Source organism: Manis javanica, chromosome 3 (assembly GCF_040802235.1).
Source record: "Manis javanica isolate MJ-LG chromosome 3, MJ_LKY, whole genome shotgun sequence".
In the NCBI taxonomy this organism is placed as follows: domain Eukaryota; kingdom Metazoa; phylum Chordata; class Mammalia; order Pholidota; family Manidae; genus Manis; species Manis javanica.
In genome coordinates this window covers 11,997,148-12,016,252 of record NC_133158.1, presented here as the reverse complement: position 1 = coordinate 12,016,252, position 19,105 = coordinate 11,997,148, and the positions used below count along the sequence as shown (strand labels likewise).

General features: G+C 42.5%; 1 protein-coding gene across 14 annotated transcripts in view; it reads right to left on the bottom strand.

The window, feature by feature from the left end:
* The window catches only part of ATXN7 (ataxin 7), a 145,174-nt gene that overhangs the window by 2,786 nt on the left and 123,283 nt on the right, over positions 1–19,105 (bottom strand). For 8 of the 14 annotated variants that reach the window (XM_073230829.1, XM_073230830.1, XM_073230824.1 and 5 more), the window contains 2 exons: positions 10,624–17,842; positions 441–511 (listed from right to left, as the gene is read on the bottom strand). In XM_073230829.1, coding sequence (XP_073086930.1) covers positions 17,825–17,842 — 18 coding nt within the window. In that variant the 3' untranslated portion in view covers positions 441–511; positions 10,624–17,824. Of the gene's footprint in view, positions 1–440; positions 512–10,610; positions 17,843–19,105 lie in introns of those variants that run through there. The other 6 variants (XM_073230828.1, XM_073230827.1, XM_073230832.1 and 3 more) reach the window with 6 other exon arrangements.

Genomic DNA, 19,105 nt, shown 5'->3' with positions numbered 1-19,105 from the left:
GACCATGCCCAAGTATCTACGGGAAGGAAAGAGATGGAATGGCCTGATGAGACTCCCTTAAACCTTCCTTGGTCCCGCTACTTGAGGGTGTGGAGTATCATTCATTCATGAGGCAAAAAACTAGACCAAAGAGAGGTTTGGGAGGTCAAGGCCGCTGCAAATGAAATGCTGGCTAAGCATTAAACACCTTCAAAGTGAAAGAAGGCAGGTGACCAGAGCTGGCAGCCTCCTGCAGGTACTATGTAGTGGACAGGGGGCTGTGAGACCACTGGGTATGCTGAAAACATTTGAGACGTTACTGACTGACAGATTTCTGAAAATGCCTGTTGGTCACAGCTTCCTTCAGAAATTGTGATCTAAGTCCCTTACTTAACAAAACCCACAGTCCTGAAAGTCAGTGCAGGCTGTTAAATCCCAACATACAGTCATTGAGAACTTACTGACTGTGTTCCTTGTGTCCATTTCAAAGTCACACTTCCGTTTTCAGCAAACTGACTCATTGCAGTTCAGGCTGGAGGGAAAAAAGTAGGATTAAAATGTCAGTTTCTTGAAAATAACTCTTTCCCTCAACTCCCACCTGAATTCAAACCACTAGGACTGCTGTGCTCCCAGAGCACCTCTGGCCTTTCCCTCCACTCGGTGTAGAGGAGGAAGCCTCTCAAAACACCCTTCTGCCTGAACAGCCCAGCTGCTTAGAACTTGGTGAGGGTGACAGGTAAGGACGGCTACAAGAAATGCTCTTCATTTCCTGCAGAAGATGGGAACACCGACGACATAAACAATGTCAATTGAGGTGAGGGAAGTCATTTTGTTCTGTTCCCCTTTTCTGAGGGAGTGCGTGCTCGCTGTAAAAGAAATTCAATACATAACATAGAATTGCCTTGTAATTCTGCCCTGCAAAGATAGCTGCTGCTAACATTTTGATGAATATTCTCCATATTTAGTCCTGTGCACGTGTAATTTTAAAGACCAAATCTGGATCTTTTCACACTGTTCGAGTTGACTCTACATAATGACAAATCCCAGTGGAAAACAGTTAAGCCTCAAAGTATCATCAGTGTGGAGATGAAAATAAAACTGGAATCCAGCCTAGCAAAGCCCCTAAGAGGCCACTGGGTATGAGAAGTGGCCCTGGACACAGCAGCTAGGAAAACCAGACTCGGGCCCCAGCCGTCCTCACAGTAGTCACCCCATGCTGGAAACTACTTCATCTTTCTGAGCCCATTTTGTCTCAGTATTTTGTCTCAGAATAAAGGGCAGTAGACAATCAATCAGGATTATAAGGTTTCATGTATGTGAAAGACACTACAGACTATATAGAGCACTATGTTATAACCTGCATTTCTCAGGACATTAACATGAGTGTTCACAAGCTACTGTCACCTCAGCCAAGTCTTAAAAAGTTTAGGATTATTTTGATCTAATTAAACTTTATGTTTTTAACAAACTTGTTTACATAGAATGCTAATTTCAAGCCTTGGTTCTCTGCTTTTTGGGCCATTAAGAGTATTTTAAACCCAGAAAAAGCAAGGCAGTGTGGCACATCAGGCTTCTCCTAAATGCTATGAAGTTGCAGACTGGTTACCTACAGTTGCAGCTGCCTCCCCCGCATCCCTTGAAATGTTTTCAAAAAATAAACTTATGGTCACCATCTAAAAACTCAAAGACATGGGGGGTGGAGCCAAGATGGCAGCGTGAGTAGAGCAGCAGAAATCTCCTCCCAAAACCACATATATTTTTGAAAATACAACAAAGAAAACTCTTCCTAAAAGAGAGACCAGAAGACACAGGACCACATCCACACCTGCGAGAACCCAGCGCCTCGCGAAGGGGGTAAGATACAAGCCCCAGCCCGGCAGGACCTGAGCGCCCCACACCACAGCTCCAGGCGGGAGGAGAGGAGTCGGAGCGGGGAGGGAGAGGGAGCCCAGGACTGCTAAATACCCAGCCCTAGCCATCTGTACCAGAGCGCAGACACAGTGCATGCGTGGGGTCCTGGATACTAGGGAAACAGGACAGTAAGACCTGTGAGCAGTCCCTGCAGCTGGCACCCCAGGGACAAAGTAAAGCGAGTGCTTTTTGGAAGTCTTAAAGGGACAGGGACCCCACAGCCAGATGGAAGCGTACTGGGACACTTAGTCGAGCAGCAGGGAATCTGGGGAACTCTGGGCACTCTAACCCCCTGGGCAGCAGGGAGAACGGAGGCCCCACACAGAGATAAATAGCCTCCCAGCCGTTCCCCCTCCAACACGGCTCCACAATATCACAGCAGCAGCCTGAGGCAGGTCACGCCCACAGCCACAGTGGAGATAAACTCCATAGTGGCTGGGCAAGAATCAGAAGCCCCATCTGCGCACAGCTGCCCAGAACAAGCCACTAGAGGTCGCTGTTCTCCCAGGAGAGGAAGGCTACAAACCAACAAGAAGGGAAGTTCTTCCATCTGTTACTCATGCCAGCTCTGCAAACTATCGCCATGAAAAGGCAAAATTTCAGGCAGACCAAGATAACAGAGACAACACCTGAGAGGGAGACAGACCTAACCAGTCTTCCTGAAAAAGAATTCAAAATAAAAATCGTACACATGCTGATGTAGATGCAGAGAAATATACAAGAGCTAAGGGATGAAGTTCGGAGGGAGATTACAGACGCCCGGAGGGAGATTACAGAAGTGAAACAAACTCTGGAAGGATTTATAAGCAGAATGGATAAGATGCAAGAGGCCATTGATGGAATAGAAACTAGAGAACAGGAATGCATAGAAGCTGACACAGAGAGAGATAGAAGCTGACACACAGAGAGAGAAAAGCATCTTCAGGAATGAAACAATATTAAGAGAACTGTGTGACCAATCCAAAAGGAACAATATCCGTATTATAGGAGTACCAGAAGAAGAGAGAGAAAAAGGGATAGAAAGTGTCATTGAAGAAATAATTGTTGAAAACTTCCCCAAACTGGGGAAGGAAATAATCGAACAGACCACGGAAACACACAGAACTCCAAACAGAAAGGACCCAAGGAGGACAACACTAAGACACATAATAATTAAAATGGCAAAGATCAAGGACAAGGATGGAGTTTTAAAGGCAGCTAGAGAGAAAAAGGTCACCTATAAAGGAAAACCCATCAGGCCATCATCAGACTTCTCAACAGAAACCTTACAGGCCAGAAGAGAATGGCATGATATATTTGATGCAATGAAACAGAAGGGCCTTGAACCAAGGATACTGTATCCAGCATGATTATCATTTAAATATGGTGGAGGGATTAAACAATTCCCAGACAAGCAAAAGTTGAGGGAATTTGCCTCCCACAAACCACCTCTACAGGGTATTTTAGAGGGACTGTTCTAGATGGGAGCACTCCTAAGACTAAACAGATGTCACCAGAGAAAACAAAATCACAGCAAAGAAAGCAGACCAACCAAATACTAACTAAAGGCAAAAAATAAAATCAACTACCCACTAAAAGCAGTTAAAGGAAACATGAAAGAGCACAGAATAAAACAACCAACATATAAAGAATGGAGGAGGAATAAGAGAGGGAGAGAAGAAAATCTCCAGACAGTGTATATAACAGCTCAATAAGCGAGCTAAGTTAGGCACTAAGATACTAAAGAGGCTAACCTTGAACCTTTCGTAACCATGAATCTAAAGCCTGCAATGGCAAAAAGTACATATCTTTCAATAGTCTCCCTAAATGTAAATGGACTGAATGCACCAATCAAAAGACACAGAGTAACAGAATGGATATAAAAGCAAGACCCATCCATATGCTGCTTACAAGAAACTCACCTCAAACCCAAAGACATGCACAAAGTCAAGGGATGGAAAAACATATTTCAGGCAAACAACAGTGAGAAGAAAGCAGGGGTAGCAGTACTAGTATCAGACAAAATAGACTTCAAAACAAAGAAAGTAACAAGAGATAATGAAGGACACTACATAATGATAAAGGGGTCAGTCCAACAAGAGGATATAACCATTCTAAATATATATGCACCCAACACAGGAGCACCAGCATATGTGAAACAAATACCAACAGAACTAAAGAGGGCAATAGACTGCAATGCATTCATTTTAGGAGACGTCAACACAACACTCACCCCGAAGGATAGATCCACCGGGCAGAAAATAAGTAAGGACACAGAGGCACTGAACAACACACTAGAACAGATGGACCTAACAGACATCTATAGAACTCTACATCCAAAAGCAACAGGATATACATTCTTCTCAAGTGCACATGGAACATTCTCCAGAATAGACCACATACTAGCTCACAAAAAGAGCTTCAGTAAATTCCAAAAGATTGAAATTCTACCAACCAACTTTTGAGACCACAAAGGTATAAAACTAGAAATAAATTCTACAAAGAACATAAAAAGGCTCACAAACACATGGAGGCTAAACAACATGCTCCTAAATAATGGATCAATGAACAAATTAAAATAGAGATCAAGGAATATATGGAAACAAACGACAACAACAACTCAAAGCCCCAACTTCTGTGGGACGCAGCGATAGCAGTCTTAAGAGTAAAGTATATAGTGATCCAGGCACAATTAAAGAAGGAAGAACAATCCCAAATGAATAGTCTAACAACACAATTATCGAAACTGGAAAAAGAAGAACAAATGAGGCCTAAAGTCAGCAGAAGGAGGGACATAATAAAGATCAGAGAAGAAATAAACAAAATTGAGAAGAATAAAACAATAGCAAAAATCAATGAAACCAAGAGCTGGTTCTTTGAGAAAATAAACAAAATAGATAAGCCTCTAGCCAAACTTATTAAGAGAAAAAGAGAATCAACACACATCAATAGAATCAGAAATGAGAATGGAAAAATCACGACAGACTCCACAGAAATACAAAGAATTATTAAAGACTACTATGAAAACCTATATGCCAACAAGCTGGAAAACCTAGAAGAAATGGACAACTTCCTAGAAAAATACAACCTTCCAAGGCTGACCAAGGAAGAAATACAAAAGTTAAACAAACCAATTACGAGCAAAGAAATTGAAACGGTAATCAAAAAACTACCCAAGAACAAAACCCCAGGGCTGGACGGATTTACCTCGGAATTTTATCAGACACACAGAGAAGACATAATACCCATTCTCCTTAAAGTTTTCCAAAAAATAGAAGAGGAGGGAATACTCCCAAACTCATTCTATGAAACCAGCATCACCCTAATACCAAAACCAGGCAAAGACCCCACCAAAAAAGAAAACTACAGACCAATATCCCTGATGAATGTAGATGCAAAAATACTCAATAAAATATTAGCAAACCGAATTCAAAAATATATCAAAAGGATCATACACCATGACCAAGTGGGATTCATCCCAGGGGTGCAAGGATGGTACAACATTCAAAAATCCATCAACATCATCCACCACATCAACAAAAAGGACAAAAACCACATGATCATCTCCATAGATGCTGAAAAAGCATTTGATGAAATTCAACATCCATTCATGATAAAAACTCTCAGCAAAATGGGTACCTCAACATAATAAAGGCCATATATGATAAACCCACAGCCAACATCATTCTGAACAGCGAGAAGCTGAAAGCTTTTCCTCTCAGATTGGGAACAAGACAGGGATGCCCACTCTCCCCAGTGTTATTTGACATAGTACTGGAGGTCCTAGCCACAGCAATTACACAAAACAAAGAAATACAAGGACTCTAGATTGGTAAAGAAGAAGTTAAACTGTCACTATTTGCAGGTGACATGATATTGTACATAAAAAAACCCTAAAGACTCCACTCCAAAACTACCAGAACTGATATCGGAATATAGCAAAGTTGCAGGATACAAAATTAACACGCAGAAATCTGGCTTTCCTATACACTAACAATGAGGCAATAGAAATCAGGAAAACAACTCCATTCACAATTGCATCGAAAAGAATAAAATACCTAGGAATAAACCTAACCAAAGAAGTGAAAGACCTATACCCTGAAAACTACAAGACACTCTCAAGAGAAATTAAAGGGGACACTAACAAATGGAAACTCATCCCATGCTCATGGCTAGGAAGAATTAATATCGTCAAAATGTCCATCCTGCCCAAAGCAATATACAGATTCGATGCAATCCCTATCAAATTACCAGCAACATTCTTCAACGAACTGGAACAAATAGTTCAAAAATTCATATGGAAACACCAAAGACACCAAATAGCCAAAGCAATCCTGAAAAGGAAGAATAAAGTGGGGGGGGGATCTCACTCCCCAACTTCAAGCTCTACTACAAAGCCACAGTAATCAAGACAATTTGGTACTGGCACAAGAACAGAGCCACAGACCAGTGGAACAGATTAGAGACTCCAGACATTAACCCAAACATATATGGTCAATTAATATTTGATGAAGGAGCCATGGACAGTCTCTTCAACAGATGGTGCTGGCAAAACTGGACAGCTACATGTAGGAGAATGAAACTGGACCATTGTCTAACCCCATACACAAAAGTAAATTCAAAATGGATCAAAGACCTGAATGTAAGTCATGAAACCACAAAACTCTTAGAAAAAAACATAGGCAAAAATCTCTTAGACATAAACATGAGTGACCTCTTCTTGAACATATCTCCCCGGGCAAGAAAAACAAAAGCAAAAATGAACAAGTGGGCCTATATTAAGCTGAAAAGCTTCTGCACAGCAAAAGACACCATCAATAGAACAAAAAGGTACCCTACAGTATGGGAGAATATATTTGTAAATGACAGATCCGACAAAGGCTTGACATCCAAAATATATAAAGAGCTCACCCACCTTAATAAACAAAAAACAAATAACCCAATTAAAAAATGGGCAGTGGAAGTGAACAGACAGTTCTCCAAAAAAGAAATTCAGATGGCCAACAGACACATGAAAAGATGCTCCACATCGCTAATTATCAGAGAAATGCAAAGTAAAACCACAATGAGATATCACCTCACACCAGTAAGGATGGCTACCATCCAAAAGACAAACAACAACAAATGTTGGTGAGGTTGTGGAGAAAGGGGAACCCTCCTACACTGCTGGTGGGAATGTAAATTAGTTCAACCATTGTGGAAAGCAGTATGGCGGTTCCTCAAAATGCTCAAAATAGACATACCATTTGACCCAGGAATTCCACCCCTAGGAATTTACCCTAAGAATGCAGCACTCCAGTTTGAAAAAGACAGATGCACCCCTATGTTTATTGCAGCACTATTTACAATAGCTAAGAATTGGAAGCAACCTAGGTGTCCATCAGTAGATGAATGGATAAAGAAGATGTGGTATATACACACAATGGAATATTATTCAGCCATAAGAAGAAAACAAATCCTACCATTCGCAACAATATGGATGGAGCTAGAGGGTATTACGCTCAGTGAAATAAGGCAAGCGGAGAAAGACAAGTACCAAATGATTTCACTCATCTGTGAAGTATAAGAACGAAAGAAAACTGAAGGAACAAAACAGCAGCAGAATCACAGAACCCAAGAATGGACTAACAGGTACCAAAGGGAAAGGGACTGGGGAGGATGGGCGGGAAGGGAGGGATAAGGGGGTGGGGGGAGAAGAAAGGGTGTATTATGATTAGCGTGCATAATGGGGGGGTGGGAGAAAGGGGAGGGCTGTGCAACACAGAGAAGACAAGTAGGGATTCTACAACAGTTTGCTATGCTGATGGACAGTGACTGTAATGGGGTTTGTGGGGGGGACTTGGTATAGGGGAGAGCACAGTAAACATAATATTCTTCATGTAATTGTAGATTAATGATTCCAAAAAAAAAAAAGAAAGGGGGATCACTCCCTGATAGGATAAAACTAACTGCAAATCAACGTATAATGCATGCTTTATATATCCTTAATTTTGATCTTTTAAAGGGTGTCAGATGATCAGCTATGGAAGTACATTTTTCTGATAATATTCCTTTCTCTTAAAAAAAAATAGCAGTTCCTGTGTGGTGATCTCCAATAGGTTCTTCACAATGGTATAAAGGGCATATCAAAGGGTGGGCAAAGGGTTTGTTTGTGTTTATACAGAGGATCAAAGCCTAATATGGCTACCCAGAAAATGAATTAAGATACGACATGAAGAAATTCCAACATCAACATCCTCTGGAAGAGTCATTCTAGAAGATGATCAGTAAAAAACTTCAACAAAGATCCTAGCGGTGCTGCAGTTGTAGCTGCATTCACCCCACCAGTTCCTGGACTTGCCATTGGAATGAAGAAAAAGATATCTAAGCTGGCCTGTGCATACAGTAAAACAACAAATTAGACTGGATCTTTACTGCTGGAAGTCAACCAAGAATTAGGAGAAGTGCAAGGTGCAGTGCTCCAAGATCATGCAACTATAGACTATCTACTGTTAAAAGAACATATGGGATGTGAACAGTTGCCAGGAATGTGCTGTTTTACTTTGATTTTTCTCAAACTATTCAAATTCAGTTAGACAATATCCATCATATCACTGATAAGTTTTTACAGATGCTTAGGGTACCTAACTGGTTTTCTTGGTTTCACTGGATATGGCTGGTAATTGTAGCTCTGCTTTTGTTATGTAGCTGTATTCCTATTCTGTTAATGTGTGTATGCAATTTAATTAGTAGTTTGTTAAAACCTATACATGCTTATGTTACTCTACAAGAAATAATCAATCTTCCCATGTTTTCTTCCGTCTGCTACTTCTATAGCTTTTCTTCTTCCTTCCTAATTATAACCCTTTAGTAGAATTCGTGCCTCTTATCGAAAATTACCGAGTATCATAATTCTTCCAAGTGGTAAAGATACCTCAAGACAAATGCTGGGCATAGAAGCCACAGGGCATAAATCTGCAAAGAAGAAGCTAACCTTTTCAAACAATATTGCTTCTCTCTCACTTACCAACTGTACATTTCCCTGTATGGCCCCGGAAGATGACTGGTTAGCCAGAGACGGGTAAGATTCCTCAAGGGAGGAACAACCTAAGGCAGGCACAGTCGCAGGGGGGCCATCAGGTGAGAAATTGGGGATCAACAGAGGTGAGGCTTAGAACCTCACCCCCCGTTTTGAGAGAAATCTGCATCCGTGGATGTTTTGTTGCCCTTGTCTAGCTTGGATTAATACTTAGTCTACAGGCACACACCTGATCATCTACATTTGCCCTCTTACAGCACTAAATTGTTTTCTACCTTTATCTTGCATCTACCTACCACTTCAGCATTTTATTAAAATAATAATAATAATAATAATAATAATAATAATAATAATAAGGGAGAAATGTGGGATTCACATATAAATCAAGTATAAAAATCAAACGAATATTCATATTTGACCTGATTGTTTATAGTTCATAATGAGTGATCAAAACCGAAAGTTTTTGTGATGTCTGCCCTTGTACTGTTCACCATGTAAGAACTTATTCACTATGTAAGAATTTGTTCATGTAAAAACTTGTTCGTTATGCTTCAGAAGATTGGAGACTGACGAGAATTAGGCTTGGGGTAGATTAATGATTGTGCATTGAGCATTGACCCCCCTATACAGAATTTTATTGTTGTTAACAACCATTTGATCAATCAATATGAGAGATGCCCTCTCAAAAAATAAAAATAAATAAAAATAAATAAAAACTCAAAGACACAATTCAAAAGTCCCCTGTCAACTTCGGAAAAACAGATTCAGCTAATTCTGGTCAGGCTAAATGGCTTGTGTGGCCCAGGCTCCTCCCTACACTCCCGGGCTGCCTGGCCCCACCGGCTTGGAGTCTCTTGTCCCTGTAACAGCCCCATACTGTGCCTGTGGGGCTGACAGTCAGCAACCTCTTGCTTTGATCGTCCAGGAGAACCTCCAAAAAATTCTGAGCCTTCATCCACTCTGGTACCTTCCATTTTCAGTCTTAATTTTCTGGTTGTAGTCATGAAGGATACTTCACGATCCAAAAGTAAGTTATCATCGAATGACAGTTTTATTTACTAAGTATCAATGAGCTAAAACACAAGTATATTTAGTTCCTTTCAATGCTGGGGAATGTTTTTATCAAAAGCTGGAAACAGTCTTGTCACTTTTAGCAACCATAGTCTCACTCATAATAATACACTACCCCACAAATTAAAAGTCACTGGAATGAATGATCTTTTGTGATTTTAAAAATAATAATGCCAATTTGTGTTATCTCATTAAAATTTGTATATCCTGTAAGAGAAATGAGCAGTTACTTAAAAGCTGTGTCGAATCATGGTAATCTTTTTCCTTTATTAGAAGTAATCACCTTATATCAGTTTTTAACTTACTGTCTTTTAAGAAGGGAACTACTGTCTGAAAACCATTTTATAAAGGATCTACATGGCTGGAAGGATGCCTGTATACCATTTTCTCACTGAGCACATACACTGCAATACACTTTGAGGGTTGGAAGATGTTCAGGCCTTAGTAACCTGGCCAAGCAGCCACCGTAATTGATAATAGGTAATTGATCATTAGCAAATCAGTTACATTCTGAATAAATCCTTGGTGCTGTTTTAACCTATTTTTACAGAAGGTACTTGAAATAGTATCTGTCCATAATTAACGGAGGAGGTGGGGAAGTGAGCCACGATATCCCTCACCTTCCTAATGCTGCACAAACTTAAAATTAGTGACAGACCTCTTACCTCAAGGCCTCAGGGAGCGATGCTGAATCTGTATCTGGACCTGAGAAGACCTACGCACTGGTTTTGGTTTCAAAGCTACAGAGCCACAGGTTTGCGTTACTCGTCTGTTTTTCTGAAGACCTACAAAGGATATCAAGAATTTGTAGCAGTTGGGGCCAGGCCACTAACTGAAGTAGATTGTTGGGGGGACTCAGGGGAGGTTTCCTCATCATTCAGGAATTTCTTGTAATGGTATAATGTTCCTTGTGTACACTGCATGTAATAAAAGGGACAGTATGCAATGAATGGTCAGCCTTCAAGTGCGGTGTTGTCGTCAGCCCTGAGATTGCCCTGGGAAGTGACCGCTTAGTCAAGACCACCCGTAGGTGGCATTCCCTCGATTGCAGCAACCCTCTGGGTGGCTAGAAACCCACCCGCCTTTCCAGGGAGCAGACGCTGTGGGCAGAGGAACGTCAGTCCTGGTAAAGCTCCACACCTGGTTTCTGAGGACTCTGCTTCTCTTAAAACCGTCTGGGTTAGAGGCTGCTGGTTCACATACACCGTGGGGCCGAGATGAAGGCCATGCTCCTGGGCCCCTGCGTGCTCTCCTGGCGAGTGTTCCCACCCTCGCTCAAACAGGTCTCTGAGTGGCGCAAGTTCGAACTTTTCCAGTCAATCAACACCTGCTGTTCCCATTATCCCAGGAAGAAACATTGCCTGGGTTGATAATTACCAGGATGTCAACTGTCTAACCTCTAACCAAACCATCTCAGCCCATCCTTTCTGTACCTTCCCTACCTGATCATTTTTCTCTGTAGTACCAGTTCTCTGTCTGTCTGCACCAAAATACTGTCTTCTCCAGGGTGTCCTCATGGGCTTCTCTCTCGGAGCCATGGAGGATGGGCTTCAAGTTTGTGAAATCCTGGAAACAGGACATGAACTGTGGTGTGCCTGTGCCCGTGCCTGTCAGAGGGAATCCATAATTTCATGTGATTCTCAGAGCCTGTGACAGCAGTAGTATTTCAGAACCACTGATCAGACCTGAATTCACAGCCTGGTAATGCCACCTACTCAGTCATGGGACCCTAGGCAAAACACCGCTTTCTAGAAGTTCCTTATCAGAGTGATAAGGATCAAAACACATCCTCTACAGGGGCTTCATGAGAAAGAATCCATGTAAAATGTTTAATGTCAGCCACTCAAGTAGATGAACATTATTCACAATGAGCCACATCTAATAGCTACCTATTTTTTCTAGGTAAACTCTATTCTCATGGCTTCATTTATCATCTAAAAGTGAAAGAGGACCCTCTGCCTATTTTACAGCTCAAACTTCTCAAGCTCCATCAAGGCTATACATAAAGCCACTGGGTACTAAATCTGAATTTCCTACCAGCATCTTAGATTCATTGTGTGTTTCTCTGCCACCTTATCATATATTGTTCACTTAAAGCTCACCAACTCGTGTGGCCAAGCTAGGAATATGTATGTTATCTTAGATTCACTCTTCCCCTTAACATTCAGCAGGAGACTCCATGGCCTGTTGCTTCTCCCTTTAAAAGCTCTCTGTATCCCAGTGTTTGCTGCCTGGAAACTTAGTAACTTAACCTTATTATTCCAATAGCTTCATAACTTATTTTTGTCCCAAGGTTCTCACCTGCCCATTTGTGTCCTCCAGTTACCGGAGGGCCCTATGTGAGGGATTAAAGAAAAAAGTATTAAACTGTGTTCAAATCCCCCTTTCCCCTTGAAAACCTTTCCTCTGTCAGTCTGGCCCTCCCTCCCCTGTAAGAAATAGTCTGTTGGTGCTACTAGCTTTGGGACGTGGGCTTCGGTTGTAGAAAATGAGGATAAATGGTGCCAAGAATCACAGCCTTATAAGGTGCAAGACTAGCTTGACTCCCGTTATCAAAAGGAGCAGCAGTTTCCTACTAGAAAGGGGGGATGAAGAGCAGAAGGTGGGTGGGCAGGGGGAACGTGGCCGGATTTAGGAGAGAGCTCTGATTTGGACTCAGGAGAAGGAAATGGAGGAAAGGCAGGAATTTGATGCATTTGATGCAGAAGAAAGTGAAAATGTAAGAAAAGGGGACAGAGTTAATAAATTAAGCGCTGCTTTGAACCTCCACAAGCTCTAGTAAAGATCTGAATGGCTTTTACTTCTGGCAGCTGTGCTGTGCCAGCCTGGATCCTGAACACCTCTGGGTGCTGACAGTCACTTCTGGTGAACACTGCCCGTCTGATGGTGGCGGCCCCAGGACATTTAAGGTCCTGACGGGATGGCGCCAATTTCCCCGACTCTGTCGGCCCCTCCCTCCCAGCAAGCTTCGCCCACAGTCAGCTTCTAGGCCACATTTCTGCACATGTAGTCCTGCCGCTGCGCCCTCTGTCTCGAATACCTTACCCAGCCTTTCTGCCGAGGAACTCCCCACTGGCCAAGATCCCAGACTGCCAACTTCCCCTTCCTTGAACTGGGATAGTCTCTTGCACTCTGTGGCCAGGTTACCTGCAAGGGAATGGAAATGAAAAAGGTAAGAGACTGAGTGGTTGCACCTTTTCCGGGGAGTCTGAGGACACTACCCACGGTGAGAGGAGTCGCCCACAGGGGCCTTCCCAGGGAAGGAATGGGAAGTCTACAGGGTAGTGCGGAGGGAGGTCAGCCTCACTCCTCTACGTAATGTACAGACTTCTCACGCAAATCAGCTGTGTCCCTTAATTTTAAGCAACAAAATGTGTAATTTATTGGAATGATTTATTTGCCAATGGTAAAACTGGTCAGATTTCTAGACATAAAGATCTTGTGCTGAGGCGTGCTCACGCACACTTGTATTGGCAGTGAGGGGGGTATATAAAAGCAAGGAAGAGATCAGATCAGCTCTGCATAAAAAAACTTACCTTTCACCAAAAATGACCATGTGCCACCAAACTGACATACAAGCAAGTCCAACTGGAATGTTTCTCAATCTATCAACTCCCCTCTGTTGCCAAACCTGTAGGGCAAGAATGCAGTGTGTTCACTGTTACTCAGGCAGCACTTCGTACCCAAAATGCAAACAGCCCCAGGGCCTTGGAAGTACTGAGCTTGTACAGAAGGTAAGCTAAAGAAAGGAGGTGCCCCAGGGTTGTCTGATGTCAGGAAGGAAGAAAAGTCAGACTAGACTGAAAGGGGTTTATCACAACGAGGCACAAACATATAAAATATTTCATGCAGGCAACCTTATTTATTGAAAAGTCCTAATTTTATTGCCCGTTTATAGTAACATGTATGTTCCACAAACTAATTTCTCATAAAGCAAAGCACAACTTTTTCTTATAAATAGTATAAATTATTTTATTTACAGAAACTTGTTACAAAACAAATAGACTATATATTTCTTCTCTTTTAAATATCCAAAGTAATTTTCTATCCCTTGACATTTGTTCATGTTCTATACAGCAGCCAACACAAAGTCCAGCTGAGATGCTCTTGATTATGTGTACAAATTATCAAACTATTCACACATTTCAACACAGGAGATTGCTTTTATAACCAAGCTAAAAAAAACAAAACAGCCAAATGCTTTCAAGGCCCTACATTCACACTGACAGTATGTAGTGCTCATTTGAATGATCCGAAAATGTAAAATGTTTTGCAAAAAAAAGTAAAAATGATTATTTTCTGTGAAACAATGAAACTTTTAACAATCATTTCCAAAGCTCAACTTTCTCCCCCCCAGACAGAATGAGAGAGATTAAGAAATTCCTTGGCAACAGAACTCTCACAGGAAGACAGCTGCCTTTATAAGTTACATTTTTCAAATTATACATTTTTTCAAGGTTCTCAGAGGTACTTTGTATTGTATTTTTGGAAAACAATATTTCAAATATTCTATTTTAAGCTCTAAATTTCATGAGTGAATAACAAAATGGACACATTGTGTAAGCTGCTGGCTGACAAGATCTGGAACCCCTGGAGCCACGGGGCCATCCGTCACCAGCTGAATGACTGTGAACCGAAAGGAGTTAATGTTGAAATACCTTATAAAATTGCCAGCGTTGGTGGCTTTCAACTCCTCCCCTAAAATTTTAGAAACAACATTTAGGTGGAAAAAGCAAACTCCAAAAAAGTTCAACTGAACATTCAAGTCTTTTTAAAGAATCTGTCTAAGCTTAAAACTAGGTTCAGGCACTTTCAGTTTTTTTTCCATTAGTTTTAAACCACATCACATACTAACACACACGTGTGCACAGTGCGCACACACACTCAGGCGCAGACATACACACGCGCACATAAAACAACAAACCAAAGAAAAGCAGTGTGTCACTTAGTTACATGTAGTCCATCAGGAGATCAGGCGACCACGGGAAGCAGCGCCACCGTGTCTGTATGAATCCACTCCCAAGACATTAAAAGGGACAAAGAGACTTTCACAGAACAGAGGCGTCCCTTAAACTGTAAAGGAGGCAGGTTCTAGAACTATTGGCTTGGCAGTGAACCACTTCAAATTATAAAAAGGTATTTACTTTCATTAATTAATAAATAAATACTAGATGATCTCAATTGTACCAAAACAGGATATCAGAAAAAAAGACCTGTGCAAAAATACATATTTAAATATGTACAATTCATTTTTAACAAAATATGTCTTCTGAAATAGGGATACTTCCATATTTATAATAGAACAAGAAATTCCAAAATAAAGATACAAAAGTAGGTTTTGTATAATTCTTTGTTCATCATTGCAGCATTTTTTTTCTTTTTTTTTTGTAGGTTAAGAAAACTGCAGGAGTTGTCATGAAATTCTAGTGGAAAGAATATAAAAATTATCTTGGTTTTAAATTGATACCAAAGTCTATCTAGAAACAACCCAACCACTGCAAATTTGGTTTTTCCAAGTTAATTCAAAAAATACTTGTACTCCCCATGTTTTAAATGGTCTTAATTGTTCACAATAAAAAGTAGTTGTTGGAGAAAATAAAACATTTGAACAACAGTCTAAAATTTAAATAGCACTGTTTAGAATAGGTCTGTTTGTGGCAGGCAGAATCCAAAATGGCTAATTTCCTAATCCCGATGCTCTGTGCACTACAGGGAGACATAATGAAATTCAATTAAAACCTCAGTCTAAGAAATCAAATGATCAACACTCACTTATCTAAGTATCTACATTATTCTGAAAAAACTTGCTATCATGGATCCTATTCACATCTTTTGGAACGACATGATCTGTCTATAAATTCCATCACTAGAAGCAACTTCATTTATAACCATCAAGTCCCCTTGGCTCTGAGAATAAATTCTACCCATTCCCCATTGCACTTGTCACCAAGGAATCAGCTAAGTCTGTTCTGAGTCCCTCCTATGTCCTGTCCAGCCCTCCGCTGGGATGGACCAACCAGACCGGTCTCTCCTAAAACCTCCAACTGCCCATCCATGCTCTCTCCTTACTAAGCTCTCATATAGTATTTTAAAGACATTTACTGATTGATTGCATAATAAGTGAATAGTATACTGTTCTCCCTCGTTCCTTTAAAAAAAAAAAATCAGTATTTTACATCAATTTATAGCTAAAGCATCTGCATAAAGTTTTTGTCTTCTTAATAATAATTCTGTAGCAATTCACATTATTAGGCTGGTAACCAAGAATTTATTCATTCTACCTGTTGCTGACTTGAAGTTCCCTGAAATTGAAGTTTGTAACCCAAGAATTGTAAAGAAAAAAAGGATGCACTGATCGGCTCTGTCCGGGCCCTGCCCAGGGTAATGCTCGGAGCCCGGGGAATGTACCCTGCGCGCTACAACTCTGTGTGTTCACGGAGCGGAAGCGCCTGGTGCCCCTGTCCGGCTGCAGAGGTGGAATCACCTGTCAAAAAGCCCCAGCTCATCCCCCAAACTCAGTGACACCTTCTCGAGCAGCGACGCTTTCACACAGTAAGCTCTTTCATTTGGGGTGGAGCCCCTGGGGGGGCTCCGAGGCTCTCTCCCGGAGGACGGCTGGCACCAACCGCTAGGCAGGAGGGCATGTTGGGGAGACACTGCATGTGTCCTAGCATCTCTGCATGGCGCACCTTGGCCAGCTTCCCTCCCTGGGTACCTGCTCCCCACCCCAGGGCATCCAAATTACCAGCAGGGCAGAAGCGCAGACACACACTGGAGGCGCTGCTCAAAGCAGGAATCTAGAGAGTCCCAGGAGGGTGTCCAAGGACATGGCAAGTGACGCAGAGTGCCGGGGCACACTTGAGCACAGCAGTGACTTTGTGAATGAGTTTCGCTGCATCCTCACCATTTCACTTTTCGAAGGCAATTTTTTGAAAGCAGGAGACTGGGCAGGACAACCGACCCCATCTGCCACACTGTTTAACATGGGACTTTTCATCTCTTTGGAACTCTTAGAAAAAAATTTTCCCCTGTATCATCCACCCCACCCCACCCACCTACAACCAAAATTTGGCTTTCCCTTATCAAAACTAGTTTGCATTTGTATTTCCTTGTCTTAAACACACAGAATTGCTTTTGTACCATGGAAAGTAAGCCTCTAAAACAGTGTACACTTCCTTTCTGGGCATCAATGACTTCAAACCAGTTTGTAACTTAGAAATGTCTGACAGCTTCTTATCCCAAACTACTTGCAAAAAAGGCTGGGCAAAGATACAGGCCAACACGGTGCCTTCGCTAACATCCACTTCCATTCCTGGAACGCTGCGCTCAGGGCCTAACGACGGGCGCCTTCTCTGGAGGGCTGCTCGGCGCAGCCGTGCTCTCCTCTGGAAGGTGACTCCAGTTAAGGTCCCTACCTGCTGGACAGTGACCTACAGAAGACAGTGTACAACAGAGCTGGGGTGGGGGGCGGGGCAGGGAGAAAGGTCTACAGTGATGCTCTTCCCAACACGTTCTCTCGCCCAGCCTATATCTACTCAAACAGTGGCTCCATGATATACTGCAAGTTAAAAAACAAAACAAAAACTTCACACAGATTGGTAGCAAGCAGTCCAGACCACTATAACACTGAGAAAAGCAATTCGGTGGCTCAACTTGATCCAGTGTCCTTTAGGAGTACTCACTGCTACAGACAGAGCTTCAGGGAAATCCTCGGTACAACAAGAGCCCAGCAGATTTCCAGCCTTGAGGCCCGCAGGAGGTTGGGAAAACAGACTCAAAGGCATCACGGAGTCCAGAGTGCTGAGTGGAGGTGTAACTTGTCATCAAAAGCATCCAGATTATTCCTCCCCGGGCTATTGTCAGCTGTCAGGGACGCGCCTTTGGCTTTCAAAAAAGAGAGGGTGGGGAAACAGTGAGAAGGTAAGTAAGAGGGTGCACACAGCACTGCCCTGAAGTTAAACAAGGATATTCTGAGGCCACACGCCCGGAAGCCTCTGCTGCGGCCTGCTACAGATTTTGGCCTTAACTTTCAAAGGCCTACACTGCCCTTGGGCACAATCATTCTCAAAGAGTAACTTCTACAAAATTATCTAAGAGAGATGCAGTTCAGGTTTCTAGCTTAGAGAAAGGCTCTCATGTCTGCCTTTGGGTTTTGTTTACTAAATCTGTTTACTTGAATGTATTCCAGGTTGTCAGTAGAGAGCTGAACAAGGTCAAGTGGGCTAGCACACACAGGTGTGAACACTCACACCCACACAAGTGTGGACACCTCTGGCAGGCCCCAGGCCAGGGGACAGGGAACTCCCGCCTCCACTGTCCCACAGCGAGCTACCTAATCCCTATGGCAGAGACCATGAAGAGACGGGGCAGTTCCACTGCATTCCCTTGTCGGGGGGCTTCGACCAGCTCACTTACCTGTGTTTTAAAATCAGCTCTATGAGATATAGCAAGTTGAGGTCCCTACTTTCTAAAAGCAGCATTCTTTAAAGTATTGTGCAGTCACAGGTCCCTTTGGGATTCTGCTGAAAGCCACAGATCCCCACTACAGGTAAATGACACAGGCATAAAAACATGCCACGCTGTTAGGGGTCACTGACTCTCTGACCTCAAGCTGCACTCAAGCTGCAAGTCCCCTCTGGGATCGGTGCAGCATGGTAAAAAGTACTCCACTGCACAAAGGAAATCTTTCTCACACAGAAACTTGAGGTGCAACTAATTTTAAGGAAACCAACCCAAACTTAGCCAGCAGATGTGTGGGCTATACCAGGTTTAAAAACAAAACAACAGAATTGTAGAGCTTTACAAAATGGTCAAACTTCTCGTGCATGTCCAGACCTGCAGCTTCTCTCTGAAACTGGTAGCAAGTTTCCAGGAGTAGCCCCTCCGTATAGACAGGGCCCCTACCTGCACACTTTTCCCCAGGCAACATTACACTCCACTGTGCCACCCAGCCCCTTCGCCTCCTTTCTGTTCCTTGTGGGCAGGAAGGGCTACAGCTGCCCACAAGGGAAGGCCCATACAAACGGGGGTGGTGACCGCGACGCAGCATCCCTCCTCTGGGTGTGTGTGGGGCCAGGAAACTCAAGGGCTTTTAGGGGACGGGCAGTGTTTGCACTACGTTTTTGTACTTAGCATAAACTACAATGA